Below are 27532 nucleotides of genomic sequence, written 5' to 3'. Positions count from 1 at the left end.
AGCCGTGACGCGACTCAGTGACGCGAGACGCGGGGGTGTGGCTCTGCCGGCCCAGGCGCGATGAGGCGGCTGCCCGCTGGGTGGCGCCGATTTCCCGGGGAGGTCCCTTCTGGGACCCCGGCGGAGGTGGGAGAGAGGCAGGCAGGAGCCGAGGCCGGGGAGCTCTCTGCGTCAGCTGCGGACTGCGCCGCGCCAGCGCCAGCGCCAGCGCCAGCCGGGACTCACCCGCAGCTCCATGCTTGTGCCGGGTTCGACTCGTCCATCCTCCAAGAAGAGGCAGGTACATGCCACCTGTCGGGAATCGGGGAGGGGGGATTCGGGGATCAGTGCCGGTTTGGGGCTCAGAAAGTAAGGTGTTCACGACAGCCTGGGCAGAGTGAACACTAGAAATATAGGGAGAGAGCCGGCTGTGCAGGGACGCTCCAGCTGTGTCTGCCAGTTGTGTGAGGGCTGCCGCTGACAGCCCAGGGTGCCAGGAAAAGCCATCTGTGTGTTGATCAGTGTATTCTAAGGAAATGCTGTTTCGGCGGGTCCTCCTCGCTGTGCCCTGGTATATCGGTGGTATGTGGCCCGAGAGTGACACTGACACCCCTCCCCATGTGTGCGTGCAGCTCACTCGCTGCTCTTAAAGCTCCCCGGGTTGTATCTGGTCAGTTTGCTAAAGGGGGTTGGGGGCATGGGGTGTGCAACAATTAAGCGGAAGGGGAGATTTTCCACCAATCCCTAACCAGAAAAAGGCAGCTTTGAAATTCTCACCAATCCCAAACCAGAAGCATGCACGCGGTGTTCCGAAGAGAGCAACTTCTCAACAGTCAAGGAAGCCCTAGCCAACCCATTCCAGCCCTTCCCTGAAGAGTGAACATCCTACCTCCTGACCTGGCTGCCTTTAGAATGGGACTGAGCTGGAGGTAGTGGTAGGGGCTGCTCACCTCCCCTGGAATGGGCATGAGAACATCCCCCAGATGGACCCCGGTAAAGCAGAGGAAAGGAGAACTGACTGGACTAAGGTCGAGGCAGGCCCCTTCCTTTGATGCTGTAGATGCAAGTCAGACTAGAGTCAGAATGAGGACTGGAATGAGGGCGTCCTCTGAAGTGCATCATCAGGACCTGGGCTGAGTCAGTAGCCTGTGCTAAGACAGGGTGGAGGCACCAAGCTGGGTACTCCCAGTCCTGGGGGAGAGCCATCGAGAAAACGTCCTGGGAGCAGACAAGTGCACCAAGGCCAGAGAGGCTAAGAACCCTGTTCCTTCCTCTTGTGACCCTGCCCAGCCCAGCTCTGTGGCCCTGGAATCCTGAGCCCTCCCACAGGTAGAGTGGAACCACCCCAGAGGGGCCAAGCATTCTCCTGGTGGTCTGGGGGAAGCTGTGCTTGCCGTATTTTTCTAGGCAAAGGGGGAAGGAGCCCAAATGGGCTTGGCCTTTCTCTGCTTGGTGGACTGGACATCTAGGAAGATGGCAAGCCTTGTTTGCCCTTCTCGGTTATGGGACATGGTCAGTTCAAAAAACCGTGGGACTGTTCTCTGGCATTAGAAAGGCACACGTCCGGTCAGGAGCAGTGGCTCATGCCTGTAATCCCAGTACTTTGGGAGGCCGAGGCGGGTGGATCACGCGGTCAGGAGATCGAGACCATCCTGGCTAACACGGTGAAACCCCGTCTCTACTAAAAATACAAAAAAATTAGCCGGGCATGGTAGCAGGCGCTTGTAGTCCCAGCTACTCGGGAGGCTGAGGCAGGAGAATGGCGTGAACCCAGGAAGCAGAGCTTGCAGTGAAGCGAGATCATGCCACTACACTGCAGCCTGGGCGACAGAGGGAGACTCTGTCTCAAAAAAAAAAAGAAAGAAAGAAAAGAAAAGAAAAGAAAGAAAGACAGAAAAGAACCCTTCCCCAGGAGTAACCTTCCTTTTCTCCCTAGGAAAGTTCTCCTGGTAAGGTGCCATTACTAATAATACCACTAATTATAATAAGTGGAAGTATTCAATATAATCATCATGTTTATTGAACTCTTAACTATGGGCCAGGAAATTTACAAATATTAATTTATTTAATCCTCACAACTGAGATAGACCATTATTATTATTATTCCTGTTTTGTAGATTAAATAGCTAAGATTCAGAGAACTTAAGTGACTTATCCACTATTTTGGAGCCAATAAGGGAAAGAACTAGCCTCCAAGCCCAGGCCGAGAAGTCCATTAGAAAAGAATGTTGGACTGAAACCTGAGTACTAGTCCCCTTTCTGCTTCTGGCTATCTGTATATGCCCTTGAGCAAGCTGCTTTCTTTCTTTAGGTCTACTCTATCTCAAAATTAAGAGTGGGGCTAACAGTATGGCTTCTTCCTGTGCTCTAATCCTGTGACTGACTGCTCTGGAAAATCCACTTTCTCCGTCTTTTTGTCTCAAGTTCCACCCCCACCCCTCCGTGCTCTTTTATGTCCTCTTTCCTCTTGAATCTCTCCATTGTTCCCCTTCAAAATGCCCCCCTTCCAAGAGTCCTTACAGACCTCCTTGGCTGGCACTGGCCTGAAGGGGCAGCCCCTCAAGGGTGGGTACGCCACTGCCCCTTTAATTCTCCCGGGGCTTGGAATGCAAGTGAGTTGCTCTCACCATCTCTGCGAGTGTGCGAGGTCAGATAAGATACTATATATATCGGAGTCAGTAACCTGAGCTCCGGATTACCCAGCCCGGAGTCAGGCTCCAGCTTCTGGACTTTCCACTGCATTCCCTGCCCTGCTGTGGAAGAAGAAGCCCCCAGCTCCCATCCAGTGCCCCTGGACACAGGTCAGTAGCTGCCCCTTTGGTATCTGAGCTTCTCTGGGACTCTACCTAGAGGAAAGACATCAGTGTATCTAGGATAGCATGTAAGAGGCCACTCCACTGGGCCTGGTGGGTGTCAGGGGCAAGACCAAAGGCTCCTCCAGAGGCTGAGAACAGAGGAAAGATAAGGCCCTAGAGGAGAGGGAAGGAGACCAGAGTTCTCCCCTGGGGAAGGGACACCAGGAGAGTACCTGGGCAGAGGTGGTTGGAAAAGAGAATGTAAGGATCCCAATACTGCCTGGAGGCCCATTTCTTTGCCTTGTCTTGGAAGCATAGAGATGCCCACCCCACTCACAACCCCAAATCAAGGAGCACCCTATAGAAACTGCCCTGGGCCCACCCACTTCTTCTCCACCAGTCAGGATTCTTGCCTTAATCTCCAATCTCTTTATCTTACCTCCTCCCCTCCCCCAGCTCTTGGGTAACTACTGGGAGCAGGAGAAAGAGAAATGGACCCAAATTCCCTTGGATGACCCCTTGCCAGGGCAGGCAAGAGGATTAAGCTGGTGGATCAGTGGGTGCTAGCCCCTGATAGACAGAGCCTAGTGACAGGCTGGAGAGGAGGGGGCCAGCCGAGGCCCTGGGGCCTGAGAGGAGTAGGCTGAGTTCAAGGACTGTTTGAGCATAAATATGCCCCTGCCCCCACAATCCCCTACTCTACCCACGTCCTCTACACCTGCCAGGATTCCCTCATCCCATCCTCTAGGACCAGACACTTGTGCCCAGATAGTGCAGCAGGTGACCGGAGCAGCTGGGAGGGCGGGTCAGAGTGCAGATGGAAGGAGACAGGGCCCCTCTCACCCGCCTTGTCCTTCAAGGTCAGCACATTCTGATGCTGTTAGCAAGTGGCTTCAGGAGGCTCTGAGGTCACCACTGTGGAGACTCCCAGCCACCTGGCGGGACTGGCTGGGACTCCCCACTCACCTTTTCTGGGCACCTGAGTAGGAGGGAAGACTTAACCCTGTTTAGGCATGCTTCTGAAACTCAGCTAGAGGTTCTCTATCCAGGCCCCAGTAGCAAAGCAGGCTTTCACCCTCAGAAAGCCAAGCAGATCTGGGCAGAGAGAAGCCATGAAGGCAGAGAGAAGCCTGGGGGCAGAGGATGGGTGATGTGGGGCATCACCCATCCCCTGCCCCCAGGGCCAGGAGTGCCTGGAATTCCTGGGGAGCAAGTCCCTCCCCTGGCTCGGCAGGTTAGGGAGCCCTTCACATGAGCAACAGGAAGTGACAGTGGCTGAAGCAAAGGGGTTGGCTGCCCCAGGGGGACGGGGTTCATTTTAACCCCTGACTCACCCAGCACGGGTACCTTGAGGAGTGGGCCAAGCTGCAGCCAGGGTAGGAGGCTAGGGACTTGCTCATAACCAGGCCAGGGACCCAAGGCTCTGAGCTGGGGTAGATGCTGCTGCCAGGGAATACACAGGGGCTTGGCACAGTGGGTGAAATGGAGGCTTCCTGGACCATCTCGCGGCCGATCAGTATTGTTCTAGGGCTCGAGTTGCACCTGGCTTCGCTTTCATTCGCCTGCAGTGGAAAATGCAGAGGGCTGCTCCTGCCAGAGTCTGTACACCCCATGTTGTACCTAGAGGAGAGGGAAGGAGACCAGGGCTCTCCCGTGGGGAGGGGACGCCAGGAGAGTACTTGTGCAGAGGTGGTTGGAAAAGAGAATTTAAGGATCCAGTACTGCCTGGAGGCCCATTTCTTTGCCTTGTCTTGGAAGTGTAGAGATGCCGGAGGGCGGACACCTGGATCCTGTGGCGGTCCTTCCCTCAAACCCCACCTACAGGTCCCAGTCCCGACCCATCCCATGGAGAGCCAGGGAAGAGTGAAGCAGGGGTCTGGGCTTCAGGCCAGCTATAGCGGACAGAGCATAGAGCACAGGTCCAGCCCAGCTCTGCCACTGCTCCCAGTGTGACTTTGGGAAATCCAAATCACTCCCAGCATCACCAATTTCCTCATCTGCAAATGGATATTATAACAGCACCTACCGCTTAAAGGAGTCGGGAGGGTTCAGTAAGTTAATACACTGTGTCCCAAGCCTTAGTGCAGTTTTAAGCTTTAATAACTTCAGAAATACAAATGCTAAAAACTTCATTTGAAAGTTTCCATATTTAAATGTCTTATATATTTATTTTCTAATTGTGAATGTTTTTTAAAATTTTAATTTGAATAATTTAATCTGTCTAAAGAGGTGTGTAAGTTGGAGACATTTATGTCTGAAAGAACTCCAGCTTAAACCCGCACTAAGACTTTTTGGGGTGCTCTGTGTATGAAGCACACCTAGAAGAATGCATTACACGGCGAGGGCCGGAGAGCTGATGTGAGGCTGCAGAGATGATGGACTCAGAAGCTGCATGTGAAGTACTCAGCATGCCTGGGGCCTGGTTCAGAGGTGACCAGCACCAGCCGGCTGGGGTGACAGCTGCTTGGCTCACATGTCCTGACAGGAAGCCCAGGCCTCTGTGCAGAGGAGTGCTGCTGCACCTCCCAGGAGAGGGAAACTGTGCAAAATGACAGGAATCTCTGACAGAGAAGGAAGGGTCCAGACACCTCAGTGAAGATGGCCAGGAAGAGGAGCTGGGCAGGGGACTGCCCCCGTTGTCCAACGTGGCAGACACCTGGGGAGGCGCTGCCTGGAGCTGCGTGCCTGTACTTGCCAGCTCTGGGTAAACAGTGAAAGAAGCTGGGCAGCAGGGGCCCCGCACTGGGCAGGGAGGGGTATGGGGGATCCCAGCCAATCGGCTTGCATCCCACTGTCCCATGAAAGGGCCATTCAGTTCAGGCTGTTCCTGTGGCAACAGGGAGACTCGCAGCCATGTGAGTGCCCGTCCTGTCCCTGTCTTGCGCGGCGAGACTCCGGCCAGGGCCCCAGCCCGCTCTCCTGCCCATAGTGCGTTCTGTGGCCTCCAGGGACAGCTGTGCAGGTAATGCCAAGGGGCACCAACCCAGGCTGTGCCTTCACCTGGAAGGTGCTAGGACCTTTGAGAGTGAAACTGGGGGTTGTGGGAGGGGAGAGACATGTGGAAGGCCCCCACCCCAATAGGAACCCTCTCCCCAGACATGGGAACTGTAGCTAGATGTCAGAGCCGAGAAGCAGCTTCCAGGGAGTATTAGTGATGGCATGACTCTTAGGGCTGCTGGGAGGAGGGGGAGGGGTCTGGCAATCACCTGCCAGATGGAAAGGAGAGTGGGGATTTGGGAGCCTTCCTGGGAATCTGTGGGCCAGAGGTGTGGCCCCAACTCCAGCTCTAAAGCCTTTCAGAGCTGTCTGTCGCTGTCCTCTGGACCTTGTTTGGCCCCAGCACTTCTGCGTCATCAGCAGGGCCAAGGGATGTCACGGGCTTGGGGCGCTGCCCGTAGAATACCAATTCCCTGAGAGCCTTAGTGTGGAGGAGGGGGAGGGAGAGCTGTGGGGAGGAGCCATGAGCTCATACCCTTGTTGTGGGGGTTGTATCTGATTGGCTGCCTGGTGTCCCAGAGCCCAGCTCCTGAGACCTGGAATCTCTTTGACTTTGCATTATTGATAGAGTTCTCCAAAGCGAAATAGAGCAGGACTGGGCCTCCCACCCCCACCCTGTGCCTCTGTCTGTCTCTCCCGCTACGGTTTCCCTCTAACCCTGTGTGATGTCATCCCCCAGTTACCTTTCCCTAGAAAGGGGTGAAAGTTGTGCTGGGCACAGTGGGCAAAGAAGTATACATGGAGGGCCGGGGCCCCCTGGGCCAGGTGGCAAAAGGACAATAAGATGGACCAGGCCTTTCTGATGTCAGCCTGGACTGAAAACTGCTGGAGTTCTCAGGCAGGGTCAAGGAATGCTGTTCTGGGTCCTATATAGAAGCTACCTGCTCATCTCTCACCCCTGTACCTACCCCAAAGCCTTGTGTGGACTGGGATTCTAGAGCTTTCTGCCAAGCCCTTGCATTTGGGGTTTGGCACCATCTTCTCTCTGCCCTGATGGGCTGGGTTGCCCAGCCAGTGTCTGCTGAGTGGCCAGATGTCTGCCCACTGCCTGCTTCTCTCGCTGGGGGCTGCATGGGGAGGCCTGGTGTCCCAAGCTGAGGCTAGAGGCTGGCCAGGCTGGGAGACAGCCAGCCCTGATATTATCATAGACCTACAGAGGGCAGAGCCAGGCTGCCTCGCAGTAGCTCGGGGAGGAGATGGTAACCACTGTCATTGTGGAGCCCTTCACGTGTTGTTATCTCATTTATTCCTCACAACAGCCCTGTGAGGTAGGAATTATGAGGATGGTGGTTTTACTCATTTACAGATGAGGAAGTTGGGGCTCAGAGAGGTTACATGATTAGTGCAAAATCACCCAGCTAGTCTATCACAGGGCAAGTCCCACCACTCTGAGAGTCCTGGATGGCTCTGCTTCCGTCCCCCTAGAGAGCCCCCCAAGAGCCCCTGATGCCCTCGAGGACAGGCTTCTGACCCTACTTGCTCCTCTGCCACTCCAGCTCTATTGGATACAGGCTGCATGTTTACGGCAATGGAAGGCCTCTGGGGGTCCCCAACTGACCCTAAATCTGATGAGGGGGTGGTAACTCAAGGTTAAGTGGAAAGAACACTGGCCAGGATTTCAAAGACCTGGATTCCAGTCCTGGCTCTGCTGGTGTGTGGCTGGGGAGAAATAAGCACCACTTTTCCCATCTGTACAACAGATAGATTAAAATTCATGATCCTCTGGGGCTTTCAAAGCTCCACATTCAGCAGTTCCTTCACTAGACCCTCCCCAGCTGCTGGACTGGAACAGGGAAGGACTGGGAATGCCACGTGCAGTGCAAGATTTGGGACTGTAGGGGGCCCTCTTTGCACAAACATCACCAGGACCAATTTGGGATCCGGATCCATGTCTGTAGAGGAACCCTGTGTTGGTAGAGGAACTCTTGGGAGGCCCAGGGCCCTAACTCCACTTAGAACAGAAGCTTAGCTCAGTGACATGAGTGGGTTCTACTTCACGAGTGTCCCTCACTGTGGGACCAGCAGCAGGTGCTGGTGTCTGGGGAAAAGGTCTGAAGACCACGTTCTGGCCCCTCGCTGTTGCATACTCACTCACGGCCTCCCCTGCCCACCCACACCCCATTACTTCCTCTCCTGAGCCTCCTTGGCCTCACAGGGGATCTGACCAAATGATCTTCAGGTCATTCCAGCACAGTCTAGGTTTCCAAAAAGACACCTGCTCATCACATAAGTCAGAAGGGACAGAAATGGTCTTAACTCCTGAAATATCCAGCATTCTCAACCCAGCGGTCTGTGGCATCCCCCCAGCTCAAGAGTTTCTGCAGTTGCTGAGGCAATGGGATTTGAGCTGGAAGACTGCACGGCTTGGTGGGCTGTGGAGGTCGGGTAGCCCCTGCTTGCGTGTTTGAGTCTTTGAATGGCCAGGATGCGCTGATTCCCTGTGTGGCATATAAAAGCCACCTCATCCCTTGCACTCTCACTGAGGCGTGAACACACAGGTGCAAGCAAGCCCGTGTGCACACCTGTGTGCATGTGTGTTTCTCAGCAGCCAGCCTGTCTCTTGTGGAAATGGACTGGGAGCTCTTAGGTTCTGGCCCAGCTAGGGATGGGGAGCGGGTCTGTGGGAGCCCGACACCTGGCAGGGCCCTCTGACAACTACTCTCCTTGTTTTTCAGCCCATGAGGCTCCCAGTTCCCACTGAGTGCGACCCTGAAGGATGTCCCAGCTCTCCTCCACCCTGAAGCGCTACACAGAATCAGCCCGCTACACAGATGCCCACTATTCCAAGTCGGGCTATGGTGCCTATACCCCCTCCTCCTACGGGGCCAACCTGGCTGCCTCCTTACTGGAGAAAGAGAAATTTGGTTTCAAGCCGGTCCCCGCCAGCAGCTTCCTCACCCGTCCCCGTACCTATGGCCCCTCCTCCATCCTGGACTATGACCGGGGCCGCCCCCTGCTGAGACCCGACATCACTGGGGGAGGTAAGCGGGCAGAGAGCCAGACCCGGGGTACTGAGCGGCCTTCAGGCAGTGGCCTCAGTGGGGGCAGTGGATTCCCTTATGGAGTGAGCAACAACTGCCTCAGCTACCTGCCCATGAATGCCTATGACCAGGGGGTGACCCTAACCCAGAAGTCGGACAGCCAATCAGACCTGGCCCGGGATTTCTCCAGCCTCCAGACCTCAGATAACTACCGGATAGACCCCGGGAACCTGGGTCGCAGCCCCATGCTGGCCCGGACGCGCAAGGAGCTCTGCACCCTGCAGGGGCTCTACCAGGCAGCCAGCCGCCCTGAGTACCTGGTGGACTACCTGGAGAACTATGGTCGCAAGGGCAGTGCATCTCAGGTGCCCTCCCAGACCCCTCCTTCACGAGTCCCTGAAATCCTCAGCCCAACCTTCCGACCCATTGGCCGCTACACGCTGTGGGAGAAGGGAAAGGGTCAGGCCCCTGGGCCCAGCCGCTCTAGCTCCCCGGGGAGAGAGAGCTGGAGAGACAGCATGGTGAGTTTACCCTTGGGGACTGGGGATGGGCTGGGGAGGCAGCCACTTTTGGAGAACAGCCAGGCTGAGGGCTTGACTCCCAACCTGACTGATGATTGACGGCAGCCGGTGGCTGCTCCTGGTGGAGACAAACAAGAGAGGTCATCCCAGCACGTCTGGTGCCCCTGGGGCTCCGTGCCGAGGGGAGGGGCTTTCCCGCTCTGCCTAGAAAGCCCACTCAGGGCCTGTGCACTCGAGGATAGTCCAGTAGTGTTCTCAGGAATGCTCCGCTGCCCCCAGTGAACCACTCTTCTCACCTTCTCCTTTTCCATCTGAGATGCCAGTGCCTCCTGCAGGCCCTGCCCCGACCTGGGCTGATGCAGGGGCCCCAGACCACCAGTGCACCCAGTAGCAGGAGGGCGTCCTTGCTGCGGTTACATCTCCCCTCTTGTGCAGGTTTTATTCCCTAGCCCCGAGGCCTGGCTTTATATTTGGACATAAGACATCAGGGGAAGAGGGACTCTCCTCTGAGTGACACTGGCATGCTCAGGACTAGGGTATCAGACAGCAAGGCTTATCATCTGGCTTTGGAGAAAGTAGTGGAGAAATCTTTATCTAGGGCTTGAGACAATCCAATACCTCTATTCCAGCCCTGCCTCAGCTGGAATGAGAGAAGAGGCTCTGCTGGAGACTGACCAAGGGCTGGCATGGCCTTGCTCACAACTAATCTCTGAACGCGCCTCTCTTGGGGCACTGACGACATCTGCCTTTCTGTAGTTATTAGTGTGCCCATTAGGTGGCAAGCTCTCAGAGGAGGAAAAAGAAATCCTATCTCTAGATCCCCTGCCACGTGCCTCCCACAACAGGAGCTGACCTGCTGATTGCATGGATGAATGGATGGATGGATGGATGGGTGGGTGGTGGGATAGGTGGGTGGGTGGATACATGGGTAGTGGCAGGTAGACAGATGGACAGGCAAGCATATGGACAGAAAGGCGGGCTGGGTGCTGTGTCTCCTCCATTACCTTACATACCCCTCCCTACTGCTAGGACAAGTACATTTTGAAAACAACAGCCTGCCACAGCAAGAAATGCTGCTTGGAGGGCTGATCCAGAAAAATGCAGCAGGGGTTCAGGACTAGGGGCAGGACCTTGAAGCTTGCATAAGTAAACATCTTGAGAGGGCAACTTTGATAATATTACTTAGGGAGTCTTGGCTTTGCTGTGCCATCTGTGAAGTGGCACAGGAGATAGAAATGCTGGTGCCTCCCAGAACTTTCAGAACCTGACAAGGCTGGGCTGGATCCACTGTAGAAAGGAGTGGAGAAGAGACATGTGTCACAACAGAGCTGGCCTGGGGGGAAGTATCAGCTCTCAGGGGGCCACATGCTGGGCTTGTGGTGGAGCAGGATTCACTTGGACTCGGCTGGTGCTGTTCATCCCCAGGGCAATTAGAATATGGCTCTCCTCAGAGGGGTTTGGGTCCTAGAAGCCTCTGCAGGGCTCCCTCCCCTTGCTCAGAAGAGAAGGGTTGTTGCATGGTCAGCAGTGCTCCTTAAAGTGGGGTCTGCAGACTGCCTGTGTCAGAGTCACTGCAGGGCTTAACGATTCACCCAAACCCACTGACACAAACTCTCTCGGGATGGGGCCTGGGAAGCCGCTCTTTCCACAAGCTCTTTGGGTGATCTCTAGGCCTGCTGAAATGGAAAACCTCACCACAGACTAAACTACAGACCCATCCTCAGCCCCAACCATGAAAGCAGTCAGTATTCGCCTTTACTGGGGGTCAGATTCCACTGGGAATCTGCCTCCTCCCGGCACAGGCATGGCCCAACCCTCCTGGGAGTCTGCTGCCCTCCACCTCTCCAGAAGGGACAACCCTGGCTCCTCCCCACGGCTCCAGGGCCAAGGTGAAGGGAATTTTGAGAGAGGATCTCAAAGAAGTGGCAGATTGCCCTGGGACAAACTCAGCCACCCTCATCCAGAAGCAACTCATAAGGCGCTTTAGCCGGGAATGCCCTGCAGTTGAACTAGTGTTTCATTCTGAGCTCATGCCCCAGAAGATACTGCCAACCAGCAGAGGCCACTCCAGGGTCAATGGTACAAGACCTTTATTTAACCTCACCCTGCTCTCTCCACCCCTCTTATCCTCATTTCGTGGAGCAGAGTGCATCTTGCTGAGGTGAGAACAACCCTGCTCATGGGGCCTGGACCACTTCTTTCTAAAACTGGGTCCAGTTTCTTTCTAGATCTCCATCTGGGGATCTTGCCTTCTGAGGCACTCATTTGTGGTGCTCAGTTGACTAGCAGTGTGACCTCAGATAGGCCCCTTAGCTTCTGAAACTGTGTCCTCCTCTATAAAATGAGTGATCATAGTTCCCACTTCATAGATTACTTGAGGAATGAAAATATAATGTATGTGAAAGGGCCTGGCACGTTGCCTTATAAATGTTAGTCCTCCTTGTACCCTTCCGGTGCTTTGGGAGGCAAGAGATGTGTGTGAGCAACAGTCCCTGCCCTCAGTGCCTTCACAATTCACTTAGGGAAATAAGTTTGTTTTGTTTTTTTGGAGATGGAGTCTCGCTCTGTCACACCCAGGCTGGACTGCAGTGGTGTGATCTCGGCTCACTGCAACTTCCACCTCCCGGGTTCAAGTGATTCTCCTGTCTCAGCCTCCCAAGTAGCTAGGACTAGCGGCATGTACCACCACACCAGGCTAATTTTGTGTTTTTAGTGAGACGGGGTTTCACCATGTTGGCCAGGCTGGTCTTGAACTTCTGACCTCAGGTGATCCACCCGCCTTGGCCTCCCAAAGCGCTGAGATTACAGGTGTGATTACAGGCCACACCTGGCCGAGAAATAAGTTATTAAATAGGTACAATGGGAAGGCAGCCCTGGGTGTTCTTGAGTGTCACAGGTGGAGGGAAAGGGAGAGGTCATCTGAGGCTGGGACAGGCTGCTCGTGACCAGTGGAAGGAACAGTTGGCTGCTCTAACCTTGGACACCTATCGGCTGGGCTGTATTTCCCAGACTATAAAAGGGAACAATCACGCCTGCCCTGCCCACCTCACAAGCATGCCGTGAGGCTCAAAGCAAATAATGAAGGTGGAGGAATGTGAAATCAATAAAATGCTGCGGAAGAGGTCATTTAAACTTAAGGGGGGAAAAGAGATCATAGAAAGGGGGCATTTGGCAGCTGACTAGAGTAGGAAGTCCCCCCCGTACCAACCCCGTGGGAGAAACAGAGGTAAAAAAAGTACATCCTGTGTCCCAGGGGGTTCTCAGGGTAGCTGACCGGAGCGACAGCTGGCATTCATTAAGGGAGGTCAACAGCAGGCTGTGACCAGGGAGAACGGTTCTAGCCAGACTTCTTTCCCTCATTAACAGTAGCATTCAAAACGAACCTTTGAATATCACAGACTCAGCTGAGCATGAGTACAGAGCTGGCGGGGGTGGGGGGGAGGGGGCACCACATAAATTCAGAATTATCCCCTCCCCATGCTTGTGTAAGCACCAAGAAAATGCCAGGCCAGGGGGTGCAGCTCAGCACTTGTATAACGAGGGCCTCTCCTGAGACTCCACCTTCTGCTTAAAATGCAGAGAGGAGGAAAAGTGATGGTGGAAAAAAAGCATTCACTACCCCCAGTGGGGACTCCAAGTCAGTCCAGGTGGTTCAGCCCTGCAGAGAGCCAGGAGCCCCAGTCCCAACCCTGTCATCTCCCCACTCCGCCCCACCTCTCCTGTTCCCGGGGCCTATGGAAGGACAAGCTGTTCCCACTGAGCCCTGCCAGGGCTGCGCTTTAACCCCTACAATCCTTCCTAATCCCCCTCTGCTCCACCCCTCCAGCTGCTCCTCCCTAGTCCTGGCATTCTGCCCGCTGGCCTCTGCCCAGCCCTTGCCCCGCCCTGCCCAGGCTACCCTCTCCTCTCCCCAAGAAGAGCCAGGGGTTGGTTGGCCCAGGGCCCTCCAGAGCACAGTCAGCAAGCTGGGCACCTGCAACTCGGACGCAGAGCCAGGGCTGAGGCTCAGAGTCTGGCCCAGCCTATTCTCACCCACCCAGTCTCTTCGACACCCTTACCCTCTGCTCCAGGACCTGTTTCTAGGAGCAAAAGGTCTGGGAAACTGAATACCTGGGTCCTATTTGCCACTGGGGCTGCTGACTCATCTTCAGAAGCCTTGGGTTCCAGCTGTTCAGTGACAGAGAGATTATATAAGCTGAGGTCATGTGATTTTTCCCTCGGGTGGGACTTTGGACTTGAATGCTGCCCTGCAGTGAGCGGAGGTTACTCCAAAGAGAACAAGTTGCGGATAGCAGGGGCTGTCCTGGAGCTCCTAGGTGAGAAGTACAACTCGCCTCTCGTTCCTCGTGTTCTCGCTCCGTTCACGCAGCCATACTGGCCTGCATCCCTGCTGCCTTGTTTGTCCAGCTTGGCGGCCTGAGATCCTGGGGTCTGTCCTCACCTACTCCCACCCCAGGTTCACTCAGCCACCCTGAGGAGGTTGAACTTCCTGAAGTCATGAATCTGTGTTGGCAGCATGAGAAGGTCACTAAAGGACCTTAAGCCAGAGGGACCCCTTGACCAGGAGCTATACTAGCTGCTGTGAAGGAAAGGGCAGTGGGTCTGTGGTTTGTGACTAGAATCAGCAAGACACTGATGTCGCCATCCCTTGCAGACCGGCTGTGGGCTGTATCCTGGCTGTTAGCCTTGGTGCTGCCTTATCCAGGCTCAATTTCTCAATTGGTGCCCAGCACCATCCTCCCACCTCCTCCTCCACCCCCACTCCAGGATGTCTTCATGAGTTAATGTGGTGCTGGGGTGGGGCTCAGCAATGCAGAAGTTAATCCAAGCCTGGCAAAATGTTCCTTGCCCCTGGGGGAGCCGCTCCACTGACCACCGGCTGCAGAAATGAACGTCATGTTCAGAGCCCAAAGCTGCACACGTGGCCCCTTGTACCTTCTCACCTCAATATATACATAAAACTAGCACCCCAGACAGAGATATATGCAGAAGAAGGAGGTGTGTGGGCCTCTGGAATCCAGCTGGTTCAGGCCAGACTGCCTGGCCTCAAAGGAGTGCAGAGCTTTTGGCCTCTTGGGGTCCATGTCATGCAGGGAAGCAGACCTTCCTACACAGAGTGGGGAGGATAGGCTGACCCTCTCTCCCCAAGGTGCACTGTGGGGCAAAAGCCCAACCCTTAACAAGGACTCAGAGCCCCTACCTTTTCATCCATCAATCAATCAGGCCACCGGTCTGTCCATTTGCTGTGGTAATCGCAGGCACATGCTGGGAGCCAGGCTTTGAGACATCTGCCTTAGCCCCAGCAGTGTCCCCAAACCCTGGCCCAAGCTGCCCACGCAGATCTGAGAGAAGCAGGATACTCTCAGTCCCAGCCCTCATAGAGCTAGCCCTGACTTTCATTTATATCACTCCATCTCATGCCAGGAAGGACTTAAGGTGAAAACAATTACTTATCCTACAGGGGAAGCAGGCCAAGCCCAGGTTCTGAGGAACAGCAGTCCGGATGCAGGAATGAGCCCAGCTCAGATTAGCTTAGTGTATTTGAAGCACAGAGAGTCACTGAGCCAGAGCCGGATTCAGATGCCAGAAGCCTCTATCCTTTGTATCCATCCCACTCCAAGAATGGCAGTGAAGAGAAAGGGTCTCACAGAGACCTGGCTGGCTGAGAGATGAGCCAAGGTCCTTTGTGGCCGTGTCCTGCAGCAGTCAGACCTGCTTGACTAGACTGGACCCTGTGTGGATTCTTTCCTCCCACCCCAGACTTCTCAAAGTGCTCCCACACTAAAGCTTTCGCCTCTGGCCCTCCCTGCTCCTAGCAACCCCTCTAACCTCCTAAATCCCAGGGAAGAGGGAGAGCAAGCTAGCAGAACACCCAGATGTCCTGGGTGGGAGTGCTTACATCACTGTGTCTAAGTCATGGGGAAACAGGCCAAATGCTATAGTGGGTGAGCACCTCTTGGGCAGGTCCCCCCAAGCCCAGCAGCACCTGTGTTCAACATGCAAAACCAGACTCGCACCCCACCCTCTGAGGCTTAGTGGGACTCCCAGGATTCCCAGCAGAGCCTGGTCTGGCCCTCTTTAGAGACAAGATCAACACCGTTTTTTAAGAACCCACTAAGAGAACCGAACCCACAACCCTGCCCTTGAGGAGGTTTCGGTGTGCTGGCACAACCATGACAAGCCACACGCAATCTAAGACCATGTACAGGACTCTTTGAAACACTTATAAAACAAAGATAAACATATTAAGATAAATTAACACCATGCAAACCGAATGCGCATAGACTGAAGATATGCAGTAATGGAGAGTTTAGAGCTGGGTGGAGTTAATTAGGGAAGTCTTTTGGAAGATGCAAATTTTAGGCAGAATTTACAAGTAGGTAATTGGCAGAGACAAAGAAGTACATCTCAGAATTTCCTGTTAAAAGCGTGGGTTTTGCTGTAAGACAAAGCCCCACATTGTCATTTATTAACTTTGCAGTCCTGGAAATTCATTTGACCTCTCTAGGCTTAAGGTCCTTCACCTATAAAACAGAGGTAATAGGCCGGGCCGTGGTGACTCACGCCTGTAATCCCAGCACTCTGGGAGGCTGAGGTGGGCGGATCACTTGAGGTCAGGAGTTCACGACCAGCCTGGCCAACATGGTGAAACCCCATCTCTACTAAAAATACAAAAATTAGCCAGGCATGGTGGTGCACACCTGTAATCCCAGCTGCTCCGGAAGCTGAGGCAGGAGAATTGTTTGAACCCGGGAGGCGGAGGTTACAGTGAGCCAAGATCGTGCCTCTGCACTCCAGCCTGGGTGACAGAGCGAGACTCTGTCTCAAAAAATAAAATAAAAAATAAATAAAATAGAGGTAGTAGTTACTACAGCATGATGTTATTATAGAAATTAACTGGGATAATATATATAAAACCCTTAACTCAGTTCCTGTGATCTAATAAGTACTTAATGAGTGGCAGTTTTGGTTTTTCAGCAGAGGATAAGCACAGGCTGGTCGACAGCAGTGGTCAGAGAAGACTGAGGGTGGTGGGCCTGTGGACAGACAGCCTTGGAGAAAGGCTACCTGAGGCTTAGGGACTGGATGCAAGGGCAGGTGCTCTAGTTGTGATCAGATGATCAGATGCAAACATTGCTTCAGATGGTGTAGGGCTGGCTTGAAAGCGTCTGGCTGGAAAGGAGGCTTGGAGAAAGGCTGCTGCAGTTTGTCCAGGGTCCAGGTTCAGTCAGAGTCTGGGTGAGGACAGTGACTGTAGAGATCACCCGTCCTCACATGCCCACTCTCACTGATCACAAGCAGACTGCCTGTGGTTCCTGTCCCCTGCCCCCTCCTCCCACCACACTGCTGGCACACAGGGGAGGGGGCAACTGTCCCCACTCCTCTCTCATTGGCATGAAATTGCTGCTTTGTGGGTGGCCTAGGGTACCGCCATACATGTGTCCTGGACACAGTCCCCATGTAGCTGTGGTCATGTGTGCGTGTACATGTGGGGATGAGCACACCAGAAGGAACAGAAGGAGCCCACAGATGAGTAACAGCATACACTGCTGCCTCTTGGAGTATTTTTAAATGCTAAAAATACTGGCTAAAAATAGCCAGCAAGCTCCAAACAAGACACTTTCTCTAGGCAGATTCGTGAGCTTCCCTGTTAGGTGGAGGGGTGGAGCATCAGAAATGAAGCCTAAAGACCCCTGATCTTCAAGCATCGCTGTGCTTAGGGTCAGAGTAGAACTCTCGCCCCCGTGCCAGCTGAGCGCCTATTTCCCCACTATTTATTACTTTCTTCCCAGCTCCCCAAAACAAGTCAAATTTGAGAGTGGGTAGAGCTGGAGCTGGGTAATTGGTTAGAAGAGACCAGAAAAGAAGCCAAGTGAGAAGGTGACCTATTGGGCCTTATAAAATATGGGCACTGCCTCTCTTGAAAGAGGCCAGACAGGACTGTTACGAGGAGGGCAGCTCAGCCCCTAGGCCGTGAAGGTCTATCTTCTTAACCTGGGCCCACTGACCTCCACTGACTGCATGAATTTGGGGCTTCACCAGGGCCTGAGCACCCCCAGAACGCTAGACAAAAGTTTGTGCATATGCGTATTTCGCCCTGAAGAGAGAAGAGCTTTCATCACGTTCTCCAAATGGTTTGCAGCCCCCCAAGAGTTAGGAAGTGTAATGCTGCCTTGGGGGAAGTTCACCCGGTTGACACTGGGTCTTGGGGAGACGTCCTCTACGGGCCCCAAAGATCACTTATCCTGAGCTGAGCCTCAACCCCGAGGCCGGCCAGGGCCTCCGGGCTCCGGTCCTGCCTCCCCCGCGGGCCTGCCTCGCCGGGGGTCAGCGGGCTAGGGGGGTCGCGGAGCGCGGGGAAGGCCCGGCGGGGGAGGACCGACCTTGCTGCCTCGTTCGGGTCCGCGTGCTGGCGCCGGGGGCGGGGCGGAGGCGGGGTGGGGCGGGGCTGCGGGCCTAGCCCCGCCCCAGCGCTGACGTCGCGGAGCCCGAGGCGCCGGCTCGGCAGCCAGTCGGCCGGAGCGCGAGAGCAGGGACCCGGGCGGTTGGCGGCGCACGCCGGGGAGGTTGAGGCGGAAGAGCGCGCGTTCGGGCCCCGCGGTAACGGTTACCTTCGGGCGCCGCGGACAGTGTCCTGTGGCGGTCCCGCCGGCTTCGGCGTCCGGACTGTGGCACCGCGCGGGGACTCCCCCCGCGCCCCCGCTGCCAACGTTAAGCGAGGGCCAAAGCCCGCCGCCCGCCCCCCAGCATGCGCACCTCGTACACCGTGACCCTGCCCGAGGAGCCCCCCGCCGCCCCCTTTCCCGCCCTCGCCAAGGAGCTGCGGCCGCGCTCCCCTCTCTCCCCGTCCCTGCTGCTCTCCACCTTCGTGGGGCTCCTGCTCAACAAAGCCAAGGTACGCGGGCCCTTTTCCGGGACCCCCGCGCCGAGAGCCTGGGGTCCCGCCTTCTCCCTGGCCCCTGCCCGTCACGCGCCCCTAGGTAAAGGGACGGATTCTTCCCAGCCCCCACCCCTCCTTTCCCAGGGTCTCCTGGCAAGGAATGCCCCCTCCCCAGGTGATCGCACGCTTACTCGCGGTCCCCTCCCCTGGTAGATGTCCGACGAGCCCCCCTTTCCCCCTCCCTCTCGGTGACCCCGGCACCAGGTGGTGGCTCTTGGCCTCTCAATTCCTGGCACCTATCAGGACAGGTGCAGGAAAGCATAACCTTGACTGGGTCTCGGTCGGTGTGCTAGGGCAGCACGCTGGACCCTGCGGGGGTATTCCTCCGAGGCCAAACCCCGGCCAGGAAGGCTGGGCAGAAAGGGGCCGCCTCCCCCTCACTGTCCACCAAGGACTCTTTCCCAAGGGTTGGTGACGGGGGTCCTTTGACCCTGTGAAGGGCAGAGGAGGTGCAGACAGGTGACAGAGGGTAACTTCCCCTTCTTTCCGTCCTCTCCATTTCTGCAGCGGGCAGCGGGTCCCTCCGAGGAAGCAGCCCCCAGGGGAATGCCAGGGCCGAGGCTGGGCGCTGCGGCCTGGGGAAGGGATAAGGGGCCCGAGCTTGACAGGTCTTATGTAACAGGCACCAGCTCCCATGCTGGCAGTGCGTGCCCTGCCCCGTGCCAGGGCCACACCAGGCTTCCTAGCTGCAGCCAGGACTTGAGGCGACCCTCACCACACAGGTGAGGTAGGCGGGAAAGCCCTTGACTGGGGTCTCGAGTGTGAAGACACAAACCTCGGCCTCTCCTACCGAAGGGTGCCCAGATGCTACCTCCGCATTCACCCAGGCAGGGCTCTCCTGAGCCCCCGCTCCTCCTCTAGAAGGTGAATGCTATTTGCTGACGGTGGAGGTGCCATCTGCTCCCTGCAACAGTGCTTGCTACTGAGTCAAAACTAGGTTTGCTGATGGCTCAGTGGAAGGAAGACTGGGTCCAAACTTTCTCAACTCTTTGCACATGTGTCCCAGTATAACACACCTGGGGTCATTTCCTTCTCTGGCCTTCGCCAAAAGAGGCTGGCTGTGCAGGGTCTCCCACCTTCTGAAGTTCTAGCCCCTTTTCTCTCTGTCGACCCTGAGGTAGGATTGTTTGTCCTGTAAGAAAGGTCACTCTGGGGACATTCTGTTCCCCTCTGAAATGAAAAGTGCTGACTTTCCCTGGAGCTCCTGATTTCCTATTCTTGGCAGAAGAATATCTGGCTGGGCATAGAGCAGCCCCGCTCCCCCATCCTCTGTCGCCCCCACTCCTGTTATCCACCCACCTTCTACACAGAGCACCTAGAAATTGGCATGTGGTTTTCAGCTCAGGAAATTTTAGACAAAGGCATCAACTCCCACCCTAAAACATAACAACTAAGGGTCCTAACGATGCCTTAAAGGAGCTTCTCCCATCTCCCCACTCCCCAGGCCAACAGAGGGGTTAGATCGTCAAGAATAGTAATTGTGGGTGACAAGGTGTCCTTCTTGCCCCTCACTGTTGGGTGAGAATTAAGTGTCAACATCTTAAAACACCACAGGAGTGCTTCTGTAGACAGATGACTCCGTTTTCCCATTTCCCCACCCCCATTAGCGCTGAGTGACTGTTGTCTCAGCTGAGGGCCTGCTTTGGTGAACATTGACATGGTCACCAGTGGTAGAATGCTTTCCCCTGCAGCCTGTTTAGACAGATGTCATCTGAGGCACGGGGGCTAAGAACTAATAAAGCACTGCCAAAAATAGACGTAAGGGTGGGTATTCTGTTGGGGGCAAGCTTTAACATTTAGTTCCGAGTGGGCAACATGGAGACTTTTGCAGCATTTCACCTATTCTGGAAAATGCTGAGAAGGTCTTTGTCCCAGGGAATTATCTCTGTTGCGGCCCTCTTGTTACTGTCAATAAGATTCAGATGTTGTTTGGGGCCATATACTGCCAGCCCTAGCCAAGTTCTCCAAGGATGCTTATATCCCACCTGCTGCCAATTGGCTTTTCTCTCTAGCTGCAGGTTTAAACTGGGTCTCTTTTCTGGGTATATTTTTTTTCCCTACCTGTTAGGGCTAGCCCTGACAGCTGGCCAGGAAGGGATCCTCTTACTTGTGGGATCGGTAAGGCAGTTCTTGAGAAAAGCCCTCCTTCAGCCTGCTCCTCCCCCCCCCCCCCCCCCCCCCCCCCCCCCCCCCCCCCCCCCCCCCCCCAGCTGACAACCTCATGGGCTTTGAGCTGCTGACAGCCTCATAGGCTGTCAGCACACGGCATGAGTAATTTTAGCTGAGTTATTTCAGGCTCCTGTTCTGATCAGGGCTGAGCTGGCCCCACGCATGCCCCAGTGTTGCTCCAGAGTTGCCTGCTCCCAGTCCCCTCCCTGAGAGAGGGGGTGGCAGACTCATCTGCAAACTGTTTCTTTAACCCTTTGAGCCTGAAGGTTTTCTGACTCCTTGGAGATATGCCCAGGATTAGCCAAGAGACCTTGACAAATAAGCTCAGAGTCCTCGATCCAGCACCTGTTCTCTCTCCAGCCCCCTCACCCGCCTCCGCTATAGGGCCAACAGCAAGAGTGGCACTTTCAGCCAGGCCCTTGCCTCTGCGGGCCCAATCTGCCATCTCCAGGATTCCCAGCCGGTGGCCAGTCAGGATGTTGAAACCTGAGCCAGGCAGGGAGGATTCTCCCAGCCTTTAATTAGCCCTTAGGAGCTGATCTCAGCTGGAAGGAATTTCACCTGTCTCTGGCAATTCAGAATGGCAGGCTTGCTTGAGTTTTTCCCAACTGAAGATCGAAACTCAAGGTGTTTTGTTATTTAACTTTTCAAAACCTCCTCAAAGTGTCTATTATGAGAGCTACTTTATATATTGGACTTCTAGGAGTACAAATATAGGTCATTTGAGATAGCACCTGGATTTGGGACTCGAAATTTCTTATAGTAAGGAGTCAATATGTACCAAATATGTGAATTCCCAGTCTCCACTATAGCAGAGAATGGAGAATAACATAAATATGGGGGACAGGGAGATACATAGTCAATACATACTCAATAAAGCAAAGCCCTGAAGAATATTTTTTTGGGTGTTGAAAATAACAGGCATTTAGGCCAGGCACAGTGGCTCACGCCTGTAATCCCAGCACTTTGGGAAGCCAAGGCGGTTGGATCACCTGAGGTCAGGAGTTCAAGATCAGCCTGGCCAATATTGCGAAACCCCATCTCTACTAAAAATACAAAAAATTAGCTGGGCGTCATGGCACACACCTGTAGTCCCAGCTACTCAGGAGGCTGAGGCAGGAAAATCGCTTGAATCCACAAGGTAGAGGTTGCAGTGAGCTGAGATCATACCACTGCACTCCAGCCTGGGTGACGGAGTGAGATTCTGTCTCAAAAAAAAGAAAGAAAGAAAATAACAGGCATTCCTCAATCCTCTTTCCTACAAAGTATATAGACGGGTAAAGTTGAAGAAAGAATATTATGTGTGGCCTGCTGCGTGTGACCCCAGCTGGTTAGAAAATTGAACAGGAGAGCCTAGCACAGGCCTATCATCTTTGCTTCCACCTTATCGCCATGTGTTCTTTGCTTGCAGAATTCTAAGAGTGCCCAGGGTCTGGCTGGTCTTCGAAACCTTGGGAACACGGTGAGTTCCTCCTGGCCTGCTTCTTCCCCAGGCCCACCCCCTACTATCCTGACTGGAGCCATATAACCAGAGTTCCCTCCTGGTTGTGGCTGACTCCCTACCCATTTAGCCAGTTGGCACTTGCCCTTGCCGGCTGGTGTTTCACAGAATTGCTGGGCTGTGCTTTACCCATCCCCAGCAGGAAGCACTGCTAAAAGGGAGTTGCCCTTTTACCCGTCAGCCTGCTCTTCTCCTGGATCCTTCCCCTCAAGGACGCCCATCACTTCCCACACACTTCTGTCCGTCACGTCCATGCCCTTTTGTGCACCCCTATAGTAAATAACCAATTACGTTACCTATGCCTGGAGTGGGGATTTGCCTCACTTCATCCCTTTCACCTATGAAAAAAGGAACTTGAGGCTATGAAAGGATTCATTTCTAGGTAGATAAACCAGAGAGCCTCTGGTAGTAAGTAACAGAGGTGAAGGTGGGACTCTCATCTCCCCACTGATTGCCTGGTCATCTCTTGCAGTGCTTCATGAACTCAATTCTGCAGTGCCTGAGCAACACCCGAGAGTTGAGAGATTACTGCCTCCAGAGGCTCTACATGCGGGACCTGCACCACAGCAGCAATGCACACACAGCCCTCATGGAAGGTGAGGGGCCCTCTGTCACGTGCCCCTGCCTACCCCTGGATGGTCCTCCATTCCACTGGGGCTGTTCTAGGAGTTGTGTCTTAGACACTCCTATCCTGTCTTTCTTTCTCTGCTTGCTTTTTGTTGGGATTCTAGTTTCAGAGTTTCTTATAGAAAATATCTCAGCTGTCCTATACGCTCTCTCCTTCCAATAGAGTTTGCAAAACTAATTCAGACCATATGGACTTCATCCCCCAATGATGTGGTGAGCCCATCTGAGTTCAAGACCCAGATCCAGAGATACGCACCGCGCTTTGTCGGCTATAAGTAAGGGCCTTGCAGACATGTCCTCCAGGGTGGGTGGCAGCAGGAGCAGGTTCTTAGGATAAGAGGTGTTGCTCACCCTCCTTCCTTTGGGTTCAGTCAGCAGGACGCTCAGGAGTTCCTTCGCTTTCTTCTGGATGGGCTCCATAATGAGGTGAACCGAGTGACACTGAGGCCTAAGTCCAACCCTGAGAACCTCGATCATCTTCCGTAAGTAAGAGGAGAATGCTGTGGGGAAGCAAAACTTTTGTGAACTCGAGATTTTTGCCCACCACTTTGGGGTTAATGATTTGGGAAGAATCTGATTTACTTTTGAAGATGAAGGATCTAGATTGACAGACCCTTAAACTTAAGTTTTGAGCTTTGACCGAATTGTCTTCTCTCTCCGGTTCCCAGTGATGACGAGAAAGGCCGACAGATGTGGAGAAAATATCTAGAACGGGAAGACAGTAGGATCGGGGGTAAGCGCATGGAAGAGAAGATGCTTATTTTCACTGTTGCCTGCTCTTGCCTGAGTGGAGCATAAAAAGCCCTAAGAATCACTCTCCCAGGGAAGCCTGTTTCTGCCCAGTGTCCAACAAACCAAAGCAGGAACAGCAAGAAAGAAGATGCTGTGCAGGCCAGGCGTGGTGGCTCATGCCTGTAATCCCTGCACTTTGGGAGGCCAAGGCGGGTAGATCACCTGAGGTCAGGAGTTCAAGACCAGCCTGGCCAACATGGTGAAACCCCACCTCTACTAAAAATACAAAAATTAGCCAGGAGCCGTGGTGGGAACCTGTAATCCCAGCTACTTGGGAGGCTAAGGCAGGAGAATCACTTGAACCCAGGAGGCAGAGGTTATTGTGAGCCGAGATTGCGCCACTGCACTCCAGTCTGGGGGACAGAGCGAAACTCCATCTCAAAAAAAATAAAAGATGCTGTGCAGAAGACCATGCTCTATTTCCCGTATTTCAGCATCTCATGGCCTTCTCTTCCCCAGATCTCTTTGTTGGGCAGCTAAAGAGCTCCCTGACGTGTACAGATTGTGGTTACTGTTCTACAGTCTTCGACCCCTTCTGGGACCTCTCACTGCCCATTGCTAAGGTATGCACCCCAGTTGCCCACCTTGTTGAACTCCCTCTCCCGTCCTTTCATGTTGACCTCTGACCTTTGCTTTTTTCCCCTTCCCAGCGAGGTTATCCTGAGGTGACATTAATGGATTGCATGAGGCTCTTCACCAAAGAGGATGTGCTTGATGGAGATGAAAAGCCAGTAAGTCACCCTTCAGTAATAGCAAGAACAAATTTCCATGGGACCTACTGGGAAGAGGCTGATACCAGCAGATCCAGCTGAGGAGTGACTAGACTGGGGCCCACTGACTTCCCCCACTGACTTCCCCCACAAGTTCTTTCTGTTTGTCTTCTCTCTCAGACATGCTGTCGCTGCCGAGGCAGAAAACGGTGTATAAAGAAGTTCTCCATCCAGAGGTTCCCAAAGATCTTGGTGCTCCGTATCCTTAAGATCCATCAGGGCTGGGACATGACTTTCAAGGGGGACTCATGACAAGGGGCCAACAGGTGAGGGGAGCAGAGTCGGAAGAAACGGACCGTGTAGGCTTTCCTTTTGTTGTCTGCCCTTCTGCATTGGTTTGACTGTCCTTGACTCACGTCAATGCCAGATCTGAAGCGGTTCTCAGAATCCAGGATCCGAACCAGCAAGCTCACAACGTTTGTGAACTTCCCCCTAAGAGACCTGGACTTAAGAGAATTTGCCTCAGAAAACACCAGTGAGTATCTTCCAGTAGACAGGGCAGAATGAAGACGCAGGTGTGCAAGGCCCGAGGGAGGGTAGGAGGAAGGGGCGCTGCCAGCACCAGCTGCTGAGAGACGCGGAAGGAGAGGCTGGAGGGAGGAAGTCGGGGCAGGGGGGCCTCGGGGGCTTGACGGCTGCCTCCTCCTCAGACCATGCTGTTTACAACCTGTATGCTGTGTCCAATCACTCCGGAACCACCATGGGTGGCCACTATACAGCCTACTGTCGCAGCCCAGGGACAGGCGAGTGGCACACTTTCAACGACTCCAGGTGAGAGCCAGGGCAGGGCTGGAGCCACCCACCCTCCCCAACCCCCACCAGCCCCCAACCCCCCACGGCTTACACCTAGAATGGATGGGAAAGTTCAGGGCCACGAAGCCGCTGCCCGTGGGGAGCCTCCCTGAAAGGCCGGCCGGCTTCGGGGGCACCGGAAGAGGCCGGCGCGTGGTCTCCGGGTCCTGCCCCCTCTCCGGGCTGACTCCCCACTCTCTCCGCAGCGTCACTCCCATGTCCTCCAGCCAAGTGCGCACCAGCGACGCCTACCTGCTCTTCTACGAACTGGCCAGCCCGCCCTCCCGAATGTAGCGCCAGGAGCCACGTCCCTTCTCCCTTCCCCGTGGTGGCCCCGCTCCCTAAGTTTCTTAAAAAGACAAAAGCAACAACAACAACAACACACAAACCTGACGAGAAAAACAAACCTGAAGCTGCCGAGCAGGAGTGGACGCAGCCTGGTCAGGGTCTGGAGCAAGCAGCCGGGCGTTCATGAGCTGTGGCCTGGCAGGGAAGATCGCCTGGACGTGGAGCCAGCGTCGCCCCGTGCGCTCGGCGTCTCCGTTTGCATTTGTAAACTTGTGGGCTTCCTATGTGTCAGAAACAACCGCGTCTGTGGGGAGCAGACCCTCGCTGCGCCGTTGCCCGCCGCAGTGCCCGCGCCTCCGAGGGGACAGCGCCCTCTGGAGCTTGCTGGGAGCATCGCCGCCTGGACGCCCGCGCCGCGGAGGAGCAGGCGCCCATCACCACCCGCACCGCTCGCCGGTCCAGAGCCCGAAAACACCCATGAGCCAAGAGCCCTCTTCACGCTGCTAACTCCAGGGGACAGACGAAAGGACATCTTTGGAAAACGCTGGTTTTGGTTTTTAAAAAGTCCAACTTTTTTTTTTTAATTTCCATAACTAAAGTGTTCAGACTGGAGTGCTCTCCTTCAGGCCTCTTCATAGCTGGGACATTGCACTGGTCCTTTGTTTTTCCAAGTACAACTTTTCTAATGCTAGCCGTGGTGCTAGGTGGGCGTTGGCCAGGCCCCAAGCACAGCCACAGTAGACCTGGGATCTAAAACAAGTTTCTGTTTGGGGGGTTTGGGATTTTTTTTTTTTTTTTTTTTTTTTAATGTTATGAATGGAATTTAGTTGCCTCCAAGAATTGTGCCTTATAGCATTTGGGGACCAGGGGGTAACTGCCCCTCCCTGAAATATCCCTCAGCCTCTTCCCTTTTCCCCAGTGCCATGTTCACACCTGCCCGGGAAAGGGATCCTGCCCTTAGCCCTGGCTCGTTGTGCATTGCAGTGAGGCGAAGAAGAAAGCAGGTAGGAGATTCCTTCCAACGGTGCATCAAGTTCTTCCCGCCCACGTCCTCTAACCCACCCCTGGTCTGCTCCCCAGCTGTTTGAAGGATAGCACAAGCCCCTCGTCCCTAGAGCTTCTCTCCCCTTTTATTTATTCTCTTAACACCCCTTTCCCCCCGGCCTTCCTGCCCCCGCCCCCTTCTCAGAGCCTCCTAGACAATAGGCCCTTTGGACCGAGTTTCTCAGGGATGCCCAGGCCGCCCCTCAGCCCTTCTTGGCGTTGGTCTCCAGTCCTGCCCTGGGAGCTGGAGTCTGGGTATTTGGGGCCATCTTGCCTCAGTTGTATGGTTCTTACCTGTGGGCTCAATTTTGCCCTACATAGTTGGACAAAACTCTGTGCTGTCCTAGCGAGTAAAGCTGTTCACCCACACAGCTGGGCCCGGCTTGTGCCCCGCGGAGCCTGGCACGTTCCAGGCCCCCAGGAGGAGGCATCAGAGAAAGACACCCTGAGTTTTACTGGCCTGACACCCTTCTCCAGGGAAGACCTGTGAACCTGAGCCCAAGGGCAAGTGTACACTTGTTTACTGTGTAAGCAAGAGTAGAAGAATGTCTAATGTACAGTGGAACCTTGTACAGAATAAATAATAGCTTTGAGAAATCAGTTGGCAGATGTTGGAATCTTGATTTGGGAGTGTTTGAACCTAGGAAGGACTCCTAGGGTATTAGGGGCCATCTATTTAATTGCTTCAACCAGTTTGTAAATTCCAAGTTTCTGGAAAAAGTTTGAACATTTAAGTTTAATTTTTTAAAAACTGAAACAATACATCTTTTGGACACTATATTCTTCATCTGGATTCACCACTTGTTTACATACACGTTTAAATATATAGCCATCCCCCAGTATACACAGAGAGATTGGTTCCAAGATACACATACCAAAATCTGCACCATACTCAAGTCCTGAGGTCACCCCAGCAGAACCTGCATATTTGAAAATCAGCCTTCTATATACGTGGGTTTTGCATCTCACAAATGCAGTATTTTCTATCCTTATTTGGTTGAAAAAATCCACCCGCACAGTTCAAGCCTACATTGCTCAAAGGTCAACTGTACTTTATTCTCTCTGCCGAAACATTTACAGGTGAGGTGTTATATCACCACTTCTAAATACTTGAGTATACATCTCCTAAGAATCAGGACATTCTCCTATGTGACACGGTTTTCACATATCCATTTTTTTTTAATGAACTGTCTACTTTTTAATGTTGGTATGGGCTACTCTCTTAATTCTTTGTTGAAACTCTTGGGGCCGGGCATGGTGGCTCACACCAGTAATTCAAGAGGTTGAAGTGAGAGGATGGCTTAAGGCCAGGAGTTTGAGACCAGCCTGGGCAAC

General features: G+C 54.1%; 1 protein-coding gene across 3 annotated transcripts; it reads left to right on the top strand.

Annotated features, from left to right (window-relative positions):
• The first annotated feature begins 16 nt into the window (after positions 1-16).
• Positions 17-26797, top strand: USP2 (ubiquitin specific peptidase 2). 3 transcript variants are annotated; one of them, XM_025358106.1, is made up of 13 exons: positions 17-280; positions 8447-9273; positions 21795-21845; positions 22357-22480; positions 22675-22786; positions 22883-22993; positions 23180-23244; positions 23763-23866; positions 23954-24034; positions 24194-24272; positions 24441-24548; positions 24724-24844; positions 25072-26797. In XM_025358106.1, the coding sequence occupies exons 2-13, from the start codon at positions 8488-8490 to the stop codon at positions 25157-25159; spliced, it is 1830 nt and encodes a 609-aa protein (XP_025213891.1). In that variant the 5' UTR covers positions 17-280; positions 8447-8487; the 3' UTR covers positions 25160-26797. The 3 variants fall into 3 exon arrangements, with proteins under 3 accessions (XP_025213891.1, XP_025213893.1, XP_025213892.1); XM_025358108.1 differs by lacking the exon at positions 8447-9273; XM_025358107.1 differs by lacking the exons at positions 17-280; positions 8447-9273 and adding an exon at positions 17750-18169.
• The last annotated feature ends 735 nt before the right edge of the window (positions 26798-27532 follow it).

This window comes from Theropithecus gelada, chromosome 14 (genome assembly GCF_003255815.1).
Source record: "Theropithecus gelada isolate Dixy chromosome 14, Tgel_1.0, whole genome shotgun sequence".
NCBI lineage: Eukaryota > Metazoa > Chordata > Mammalia > Primates > Cercopithecidae > Theropithecus > Theropithecus gelada.
The sequence above is the reverse complement of the archived record's forward strand: the minus strand, read 5'-3'. Positions and strand labels throughout refer to the sequence as shown.